We start from the raw sequence: 11,729 nt of genomic DNA on the forward strand, positions 1-11,729 counted from the left end.
GGAGGAGATAAGGGCATGGTCAGGTTTTCCCTGCGTGGCAGTTCCCCTCTTCCTGCTGCCTAGGCCTCTGCAAAGAGGTGAGCACAGTAATAAATTAGCTTTTAAACGGGGTGGTGTTCAGTTCACAAAAGATATGGAGAGGGTGCTTTGAGCCTAACAAGGGATGCCTTGAGTCTGAAAAAGTTGAGAACCACTGTGCTAGTGGTGTCGGGTAGCAAGACCTAAAGTTGAAGATACAAAAGGTGGCAGCGATGACCCCATTTTACCCGCAGATCTAAAGCAGTTGCTGTCTATACAGAAGATGGTAAGAAATGCAAGAAGTTATTATGTTACTTCAGCAATTGCTGTTTAGTTGAAGAAGTATTAGCATATAAATGGCAATTGTGTTAATGGCAGTTAGTTTCTAGTTGAAACAGAGCAGTTTTTTTTGTAAATTCTACAAGAAATTTAAAAAAATAAGGAAAAATAATACAGGATAAGGAAAAACTAGGAGAAATAAGATTATGAAAACACATGGAGGAGAAATAAGATTATGAAAACACATGGAGTTTGTTAAATGGAAATGCCTTCCCATTTGCATCTGTTGATTAGGTGTCATCCCACCAACTCTGAAATGTTTAATGTAATACTTAATAGTTTCTTGCAGGTCAAATAATATAAATCATTTTTAGTTAAGTAGCTGAATGAAACAGTCTTGTCAGCTTATGTTCAGTCATTCAAAGAAAAGTTTAACAAGATGAGCTGCCTTCCCTGTAACTTGGCCAATAGGAAGAGTGGGTTCATCACAACCCTTCTCATCTTCATTGAATAGATTTGAAATGAACAGTTTGCAGTGGCTTCTGGTCCTGACCAGAAAAGGAAGCGGGCACTTCATATACAATAAACACATTGCAATAATGAATTACCTCTTTTTTTAAAGAAAAAATGCGAAGAAGTACAAACATTAATTATTTCCCTAGGCCAGGTATATGGTTCTATACCCTTCACAAGCATTTTTTTAATACTGCTAGCAACTCAGAATTAATATAAAATATCAAAACCTCTGGTTCAAATAGCACTTTTCTAGGTATTTGAAAATGAAAAAGTGATTTCATTTTCTTCTGTCCAGGCCTCCATTATTTATGTCATATGGGCCACCACTCTTGTTGAGTTTTTCCAAGCTATTCATTCAGTTATTTGTTAGATACATCTTCCATTTGTTCTCAGGGGCCATGCAAACATGAATAAATTTTGCAATTTATTTCTGTATTGAAGTGCATGTGGTCATACAACCATAGTTTTTCTCTGAAAATTGATCATGAAAGTGGTACCTTACATTAACAAGTCTGATTTTTGTGCCTGTGCAGTCATATCTGCTTATCCAAATTAACCTTTTCTTAAATGTTTTGCTGTTGGTTTCTTCTTTGGCAATCCCTCACAGTGGGGGATGATCATCTTCCATTATTGTCTTATCTCTGTGTCCCAGAATGGCTGATGAGGCCTATCTGGGATCGAGAGACTTGACTGCAGCTCAGATATGTGTTTTTTGGTTGGGTTGGGTGGTGCTGAATTCTTGATTTGGTCTGCGACACCCCATTTCTGCCAGTCCTGCTTTTCTTTCTCCTGTTTTTGTTGTCAGGTTTCAAAGTACCGAGTTAAGTTTTGTGGGAGGGTAAACTGAACTGTGAGATAAGATGTACTATCAAGACAGATTCTTCATTACACCAGTGCAATATGTTGTAGAAGATTCAGGGCCTTGTTATACCTTATGCTGTAAGCTGCACAAATGTTAATTGGCTTAGTGTTGTTCATCTTAGTGGAGCAGTTACACCTTAAGGCAGAAAACCATCTCTGCCTGTCCTTCACCTGCGGGCAGCTGGAGCATGGTGGAGCTCAGTGATTGCAGGATGGCAGCCTGAGGCTGGTTCCCTCTGACCCCATGCTCTGCCAGGCTATAAAGGGTCTGGCCACCAGCTGGTTGGCTGTGTCACTTGGCCACTTCCCAAACCCTGTGGGGGTGGGAAATTCCTGTACCACGTGTCCCTCTGCCCCACCCTGTTCATGTTCCCAGGTAGTTGGGCATGAGCAGAGTGAGCAAGCTCTAGGACTGTGGCACTAGCTATGCCCAGTGGGAACAGCAAGCTGGTCCTGCCCCTACCTCCTGATCCTGGTCTGGGAACTGTGGCCCAAGTCTGTCCTGGGCATTTGGAGCAGTGAGCCAGTCTGAGAGGCACCATGGCTGCCAGGTGGTCCAGGGCTGTGGTGCTGGCTCTGCCCCTGCTGCTCCCGGGTATCCATGTTGCCCTGACTCTGGAGGGGCCACTGCATCCTGGGATATGGGAAGACTTCAGCTTGGGTGGTATAGCTGTGTGGAGTGGCCACACCGTAATGGACCTAATTAGGAGCAAATTTAGGCGGGCTAGAGATAATCTAGCCCTGGTGTGGCATAACTTTAAGCCAAATAACAAGCATTTCAAGCCACTTAAAGTTGTTAATGTATAGCCAGTCCAGGGGTTAAGAGCTCCAGAAGCTGCCTAAAGTTACCTTGTAACAAGCCCCTCAGTTTGTCTTAATGGAAAATTTGAACTTCATGGGCACATGTAAATGCAAACAAAATGACCTGCAAAATCCTGCTTGACTTTGAGTCTTCCAACAGACAGTTGCAAAAAAACCTCACACTTAACTTGAAATCAGACTGTTTGCCCTGGAAGGCACAAACATCGTACTCTGATACCAGTCTTACAAACTTATTTTCCACATTGAACTTTCATATAGGGCAGTGTCAACTTGGGCCTAGGGAGGCCTACAGGTATAAATGATACTTTATCTGATGTGCTTTAATAGATTTTTTAAAAATAAAAATAATTTTAAAAGCACATGAAAATAGTCTTCTGAAAATATCCTACACAAATTTCAGGTGATGGCCACTCCTATCTATTTGGAAACAAAAATCCCGTGTTGGATATAAATAGCTTTTAATTCTTTAGGTGAATATGCATTGGCTGCAGAGTTGTACAGAGAGGTGTTGCGTTCTTCTGAAGAGCACAAAGAAAAGCTCAAAACAGATTCCTTACAAGTAAGTACGTGTTCAGATTCAATGGCATTTTTTAAGTAAATTTTCCAGCTTTTTCTTCTTGCACATCTTGGGTTCCAGCAAAATTTTGATGCAACTGTTTTTCACAGTTGATTTACAAAGTGATACTGGTAGTATGTTCTTTATGATCTATGAGAACTGTCCACCTAAATATCTTTGTAAAATTGGCCCCAAAGGGTTTGTAATGTTTAATAATTCTCTAAAGCATTAAGTGAGAGCTCCACCTGCTGTTCTGCTCTAAAATTTAACAAGCTTATTCCTCAAGTTTGGCATATGACTGTTGCCTTCCTGGTGCTGGCTTGTAGGCAGAAGTAAATAGAAGGAAGCCATGATGGCTTCTGTATTAATGTAAGTACAACCAAATGTAGGGAAATCAGATTTTTGTTCTGGCAAGAAATGTTATTTCTAAAAGAACAGGAAAAAAGAAAAGACCTTTAGAATCCTATGCATGTATATCTATAGAAAGAACAGGTACTCCTAATGACATTTTCAAAGACGTGTTTGACAAGGGTAATTTAGATCTACTTTTTGTGTTAGAACTATGACATGTTTGCATATCTTGTAGTGGCCAGTGTAATTGGCTAGTTTACTAATTGTTTTCTTAGTGCTTGTGGCCACCAAAAGAATTGAAGTATTGTTTTAGATCAGGGTTGCTCAGGGTTCTCAGTGGAGAAAAAGGGGAGGGGGAGGCAAACAGCAACAATGGCTCAGCTTCTGCACTTCAGAGCCATGTGGAAACTTTGCACCTGGAAGGGGAAAGGCTGTAGAGACCCACCCTTGGGTGACCCACGCAGGCACCACACTGTTACAGCACCTGAAGAAAGAAACAATGTTTATTTCAGAGAAAGTCCCACTGCTCTGGGACAGAGCATGATCTTACACCCACTGTGATAGAAGTATGGCATTGGAAAGCTCAGGGAGGCAAGGTTCAGTGATGCCAGCTAGGCAATCTCAAGGTGTCCTCTTTTCCCACAGGCTTGAGATCCCACCATCTTCCACCAACATTAAGAATCTGGAAGCCAAACAGCTCCTTATAAATTAATACAAGCTGATGGCTCATCAACCTCAATCCCAGCTGCTGAATAGGGCACTGAGCTGGGCACCTCACCCCTTGACCTCACTCCAGCCCAGTGTGGACAGTTTCACTGCCTCCTTTGTCATGCACAACAGGCCCTTAGCAAATTTAATTATTTTTATAAAATAATACTACAGAATCTTGAACTTTTTATTTTGTATTAATAAGACTGGGATAACTAAAAATGTATCTTTTCTTTTCTAATATAGTTTAAATGCTTCCTATTAGGGTATGACAAATTATAGAACTATAATGTTTTTCTTTGTAGCTCTTGGCCTATTTCTGCTTTTAAGATTTGTTTCACTTGTTTTTTAAAAACAAAGGTTGAACACCAATATTTTAGATCAGGGGAGCTCAGCCCTAGGTCTGTGGGCCAGATTCAGCCCTCAACAGTATGTCATATGGCCCGTGGGATGCCCCTCAAGTGGGTAGGGGCCCAGTGGCCATCATGGACCTGCATGCTAAATCAAGCATTCAGGGTGGGGTGGGGCCTTGATCCTGATATGCGGAGACTGATGTGACCTGTGGGGCCAAAAGGTTGAAAACCATTGTTTTAGATCATTGTACTGTATTTGCATTATTCTCATGCAGGACCTTGCACATATGTAGTAGTGCTCCTCCTACAGCCATGTTTGTAGTATCCAATAATATCTTTGGTTTATTCATTCAAGAAGGCTTTACTTTTCATATTAATTGTACCTGTATTATTGTATCATATGGCAGCCATTAATAGAACAATAACTATGCCAATTGAGGTATATTTGCAAATTTAAGAAAATGGCAAAAGCTCTTAGGCATTGCCTTGAGTTCAAACTGTTGGCTTTTGTAAAGTTTGTCTATTTAAAGTAAATCTAAACAATTCTTTCCACATTCCTTTTGACAGTCATTCTAAACAAATATGCATTAAGGTAAATGACTTGCATCTGATAGGAAGTAATGACACAAAATCAAAGGGCTGAGAATTTTTCATTGATTTGTTGTGAAACCTTGGAGAGGTCAGTTTTGTTCTGTGTATTTGATTTGTATTACACATACAGTTTGGACATGTGCATTTGGAGTCCTTTTAAAGAAATCATTTTAAAAGGGAAGCTCCTGATCCAGAGTATGCCTCAGCAGTTCTGTTCTGATAATTTAAGCGCGTGGGAGCAAGGAGCAATACAAACGTAGGAAAACAGCTCCAATTTGAACTCCGTATGAAACAGTGTGAAAGTTGGAGCTAGCTAGGTTTTCTATACATATATTGTTTCTAGGTGGCACACGCAACTGTTAGAATATAACAGCTTTTCCAGAGTTCTGAGTGAAAACTCCCCAGCCCTTTTTGAAATGGTTTTAAGTGTGCATTTATCCATATCCAGAGATGTTGCTCACCCACATTCCTAAAATGATTCCAGATTTACAGAGGAGAATCCTAGCTTTACAGGATTTTGTATGATCTTTTTCTGGTTCACAAAATGCCTATAGGATTTGACTGCTGTCATAATAATATGGTACATTGCTGTGTGATTATTGTTGACTTTGTCTGTGTATAGAGACTACATTCAACACACAACCTCATGGAACTGCTGGTAGCGAAACATCCAGGGATACCACCAACCTTGCGAGATAGCAGGCTTGAAGAAGAGGTGATTACTGTTCATTTTTTATGCAAATACATTTTTGAGAACAATGTGGGGGGGGTTGTTTGTACTTCTGAAAGAATGTAACCATCTTTGGCTTACAATGCCATGTCATCTTTGACTTACAATGCCATTTCAAAAAATGAAATAAAATAGGTGACAAACAGGTTAACGGACCTGTTTTTCATTGATCTGAATATTGATTTCATTTGATTGATCACATTTTTTTCCCCAATGGTACAAGCCTGTTTACAGGAAATTTCAAAAGCTGATCACCAAGGCTTCTGTTTTGCAAATGTCTGTGCAGGAGTAGTTTCATAGGCACTTAGGACATTTCTGAGTGTAAAATTAAGTACATTTATAAGTGCTTTCAGGTTTGGGGTCAGATAGTACAATATGCAAATAATTAAAAACTGAGAAAAGGAAAAACAGCAGGTGAAGCCAGTTTACATGTTTTAATTTATATAACTTCTGCTTGAGGAATCTGTCACACCAACATGTTTTTAAAAAGGGACTTGCTGTCTAACTTGCTACGAAATCTTGGTTGGGTGTATTTGCTTTGACATTGAAATCCTAGAATACACTGTTCTGTGACAGTGCATGTAACACAAGTTTTACTGCACTATACAATATCTCAGAGTGCCAGTCTGTGGATATGCCACATGAATAAGTTATCATGAGGGAATGTAGGGTGTAAACTTGGTGTGTTAGCTATTCCGTAGTCCCTGCCCATGTGCACACTTTGAGCCTGTGGTAAATTAAGGTTCCTTGAGGTGGCTTGCCTCTCTTTCATTGAGACAGGAGTCACTTTGCATTCGCCATGGCACACTGTCAGTTATGTGAGAGTAGTTACAGAGCTGTAAATTCATACTCAAATTTATCTTAGTCTAAGGGTACTGCAAGGTAGCTACAGTAGAAAGACATGGTGAAAGGATGTGTCGAACGTTATATCACCTCCTGGGTAAAATTTTAGAAAGTACCTGTATTTGAAGTTTTCAAAGTAGCTTCTCTTGGGTCAGCATAATTCATTATCCAACTATCTCCCTCTTCTTAATGTTGAGCTCATGAGCACATTTTTTTCCTCTTTACTGTTTCCTGCGACTTCTTTCTACTTTTCTTTTTGTCTAGTATTGGATTTGTATAAGATGCCTTATAGCCAGGAAAGGAACAAAGCACCAAGGATTAGTCTTTTTAAGCCATGTCCTCAGGGTTTGTTTTAAAACCTACAAACAGTAACAAGACAAGAGCAGATCAGTTGGAAAACACCGGGCCATTATTTCCCAAGCATTCCCTGCTTTTGGCAGAATGGAAAGAAGAGAAATGAGCCACCCCTTTAGGATTTGTCTGTGCAGGGAAGTTAGTCTGTGATAAACTAGGGTTTGGATTTTTCAGCACACAAACTTCTACTGTGCTAGTCATGTGAGCACTAAGTTTCTCTATGTTGTGTTAGCTTTCTGTACTTTGCAGTAGCTCTCAAACACAGAGCTCTTTCAAGACACAGTAAGCTATCTTGCACTTACTGTATATTAAAAACTGTTACATCAGGGGTGTGTGCAAAGTAGCTAGTGTACCTGTCAGTTCATATCCTAGTTTACTGTGCACTAACCTATATGTAGACAGGTCCTTAGTTCACCTTTGATTCAGATTCCTCTTCCTTTTATGCTGTCCTGACAGAATAAGTAGCAGGCTGGGGGACCTGTTAAGTCTTAACAGGCTTCAGTGTATTCTTACACTATTTTGGCCACAGTTGGCCACAAATAGTGCTAGAATATTCGGTAATAAGTGTTTATGTATTGTTCTCATGTATCTCTATCACTGCACTGTTAGTTGACTGTAATGCAGCAATTATAGAAGTGATGAGGGTTTGAAATTAACGTATGCATTATTTCAAGATGGAGAGGATATACTATAAAAGATATATATGCTAACATGCTTTGATCACAAAGTGGAATGGTTTTTCTCCTTGCAAAGACAGCTCTGCTTTAAAACACTTTATATATGATGCTTTCCAAAACACTAAGTAAAAAATGTCCTGAGTTCACTACAGAATCGTAGAGAATTAGGTTTGGAAGGACCTTCAGAGGTCATTTACTTTAACCACCTGGTCAAAACAGGACCATCCCCAACTATATCATTCCAGTCAAGGCTTTGTCCTGCCGGGTCTTAAAAACCTCCAAGGATGGAGATTCCACAATCTCTCTGGGTAACCTGTTCCAATGTTTTACTCCCCTCCTAGTGAGAGAGATTTTTCTAATATCTAACTTAAACTTCCCTTGCTGCAACTTGAGACCATTGCTCTTTGTTGTGCCATCTTCCACCACAGATAGCAGTCTAGCTCCATCTTCTTTGTAAACACCCTTCAGGTAGTTGAAGGCTGCTATTAAATCCCCCATCAGTCTTCTCTTTTCTAGACTAAATAAGCCCAGTTCCTCTCCTCATAAGTCATATGCCCCAGCCCTCTAACAGTTTTTGTTGCTCTACGCTGGACTCCAATTTGTCTTCATCCTTTCTGTAATGGGGTGGGAGTGCAAAACAGTACTCCAGATGTGACCTCACTAGTGCTGAATAGAGGTAAAGAATCACTTCCCTTGACGTAATTACAACACTCCTACTAATGAAGTCCAGTATGCTGCTAGCCTTCTTTGCAACAAGGGCACACTGTTACTCATATTCAGCTTGTCTACTGTAACCCCCAGATCCTTTTCTGCAAAGCTGCTGCTGAGCCAGTCAGTCCCGAGCCTGAGCTAAAAGAGCAGGTCTTCTGTTGCTGGTTGATGGATTAGTGAGGTGGTGATTAAGTGTTGGAGAGTGGGGCAAGTAGAAGTCCAATTGTCCTCACACATACTAGTGTCCCTTCCTCTGTTGATTTAATTGGATTCACTCTTGCTTTTATGCTAGTATATGAGAGCAAACTCACTTTTGTTGTATAGCTCTTCAAACTAGGATGGGTTTAGAAGAGGGGCAAACTGAGGCACTCTGTGTTACAATGCAAGGGGGTCATGGGGATAGGGACTTAATAGTGGGTGTCTACTACAGACTGCCTCACCAGGGGGTTGAGCTGGACGTAGAATTTTCAGGTCAGCTCACAGAGGCTGTAAGGACAAGGGATGTGGTTGTCATAGGTGACCTGAATTACCCAGACATCTGCTGGGAGGATCAGTCAGCCAGGTCTGAATGCTCACATAGGTTTTAAGCCTGCATACAGGACCTCCACCTAACCCAGAAGTACATAATCCCACCAGAGGAAATGCCTTGCTGGACTTGGTCTTTGCCACAGGCTATGTGACCTGGTAAGGGATCTATGGGTGCTCGACTACCTAGGCATTAGTGACCATTGTCTTCTGGAATTTACTATCTGGCGCAGGGTGGTGAAAGCAAGTGGTAAGGCAAAAGTCCTTGACTTCAGGAGGGCTGAGTTCAGTGAGCTAAGGAAATTAATGAGAGACATTGGGGACTCGGAGCTTCAGTGAGATGGGAGTCCAGGATGGGTGGTTGTTCCTTAAGGAGACGATCCTCCGAGCTCAGAGGGAGTCAGTCCCAACGCAAACCAAAAGGGCAAGTGTGCTAAACAGCCCCTTTGGCTCAGTAAAGGCATCCAGGAGGGCCTGAGGGCAAAAAGGGTGGCATACAAGCAGTGGAAGCAAGGGGCAATCACCAAGGAGGATTATACCTCCATTGCTCATGATTGCAGGGAAGCAGTTAGGATGGCTAAAGCAGAGCTTGAACTAGGGCTGGCGACCAGAATTAAGGATAACAAAAAGTTCTTTTTCAAATACATAGGGAGTAAGAAGAAGGCGCCAGGTAACGTGGGTCCCCTACAGTACAGGCTTGGCAATCCGGTGACTTCAGCAAAGGAAAAAGCTGATCTCTTCAACTAGTTCTTTGCCTCCCTATTTCTGAGCAGGGACCGGGACAACTACCCCAGTAGGATTACAGACAGGCTCAGGAGACATGACATCATGTCTGGGGTCAGGGACGATCTAGTTAGGGAACTCTTGGAGGGGCTGGATGTGTATAAATTAGCAAGTCCAAATGCTCTTCATCCATGGGTACTGAGGGAATCGGCGGAGGTTGTAGCAGGGCCCCTGGCACAGCTGTATGAGCACTCATGGTGCTCTGGCCAGGTCCCAGAGGACTGGAAAAGGGCCAATTACAAGAAGGGGAGAAAGGAGGGCCTGGGTAACTATAGCCCATTTAGTCTCACCTCAGTCCTTGGGCAGACCGTTTACAAAATTATCAAGGAACATATCTGCGGGGACCCAGCATGGGAGGTAACCCTCAGGGGCAACCAACACGGGTTCATTCCGGGCAGATCCTGCCTGACTAACCTTGTCTCTTTATATGACCAAGTCACAAAGTCCTTAGATGTGGGCATTGAGATGAATGTTGTCTACCTGGACTTCAAGAAGGCCTTTTGATACTGTTTCTCACCCCATTCTCATAAAAAAACTAGGTGACTGTGGCATTGATGCCTACACAGTCAGATGGGTGGCAAATTCGTTCAATGGTCGTGCCCAGAGAGTGGTGGTGGATGGGTTGTTTTCGACCTGGAGGGATGTGGGCAGTGGAGTTCTCCAGGGCTTGCTCCTCGGGCCTGTGCTATTCAAATCTTTATCAGCGATTTGGAGGTTAGCGTGGAAAGCACACTGTCCAAATTCGCTGATGACACAAAGATGTGGAGAGAGGTGGGCACATTGGAGGGGAGGGACAGAATCCAACTAGATCTAGACAAATTACAGAAGTGGGCAAATGAGAATAGGATGGAATTCAACGCAGACAAGTGCAAGGTGCCGCATCTAGGGAGAAGAAACCTGCAACATACCTTTCAGTTGGGGAACACCCTTCTCAACAACACAGTGTTGGAAAGGGATCTTGGAGTCATTGTTGACTCCACAATGGACATGAGTTGCCAGTGCAAGGAAGCGGTCAGTAAGGCTAACCACACCTTGTTGTGCATCTACAGATGCATCACAAACAGGTCCAGGGAGGGGATCCTTCCCATCTATGCAGTACTGGTCAGGCTGCAATTGGAGTACTGTGTCTAGTTCTGGGCGCCGCACTTCAGGAGGGATGTGGTTAGCATTGAGAGGGTCCAGAGGAGGGCTACTCACATGGTCAAGGGGCAGCAAGCCAGGCCCTACGAAGATAGATTAAAGGGCCTGAACCTATTCAGCCTCTGCAAGAGGAGACTGAGAGGGGATCTGGTGGCCGTCTATAAACTCACCAGGGGGGACCAGCGGAAAATAGGTGATGCTGTGTTCCCCTGGGCACCACCTGGGATAACAAGGAATAACGGCCACAAATTGATTGAGAGCAGGTTCAGGCTTGATATCAGGAGGCATTACTTTTTGGTTAAGGCTGCCAGGCTCTGGAATGGGTTCCCAAGGGAGGTGGTGCTTTCCCCTACCTTGGGGGTCTTCAAGAAGAAGTTGGATAGATGTCTGGCTGCGGTATTATGATCCCAGCACTCGTTCCTGCCCAGGGCAGGGGGTCGGATTTGATCTGTTCAGGTCCCTTCCGACCCTAGAAACTATTAAACTGAAACTGTGACTGGTCTGCTGTATGCTGGCCTTTCACAATATCTGTTGAAGTAAACATGGGTTCACAAAAGTTTTGTACATGTAGGTACACCAGACACACAAAGAAAAGGAATGGAATCTTTTCTGTGGAAACTAAGGTGTTTTTTCCTGATCAGAGAGGTCATCCAAGGATCCTTGAGCTCCTCTATGGTGATTAAGCTCCACACATACCTATAACAATATTTTTTCAGAACAGCCAGAATAAAGTAGAGCAGGTCTTAACTGCAAAATGCAGACAGCAAAGATAAATATGAGACAAACCACACACAATAGTGTGAGGAGGTACATCTTTATTTCCCACTTATATGGGGAAAATATGTTTGAGACAGCGTATATGTTAACCTACCATTGACATACATTGAGAGTGAGTCTTGGCAGATGCAACT

The 11,729-nt window shown here is 42.5% G+C and overlaps 1 protein-coding gene across 1 annotated transcript in view; it reads left to right on the forward strand.

Annotated features, from left to right (window-relative positions):
- SHPRH (SNF2 histone linker PHD RING helicase) overlaps positions 1-11,729 on the forward strand; it is a 135,145-nt gene that overhangs the window by 39,879 nt on the left and 83,537 nt on the right. The window contains exons 14-15 of the mRNA XM_019527077.1: positions 2,967-3,055; positions 5,678-5,770. Of these exons, the coding sequence (XP_019382622.1) occupies positions 2,967-3,055; positions 5,678-5,770 (182 nt within the window). The remainder of the gene's footprint in view (positions 1-2,966; positions 3,056-5,677; positions 5,771-11,729) is intronic.

Source organism: Gavialis gangeticus, unplaced genomic scaffold (assembly GCF_001723915.1).
Source record: "Gavialis gangeticus isolate Ggan-Ray unplaced genomic scaffold, GavGan_comp1, whole genome shotgun sequence".
Classification (NCBI taxonomy): Eukaryota; Metazoa; Chordata; order Crocodylia; family Gavialidae; genus Gavialis; species Gavialis gangeticus.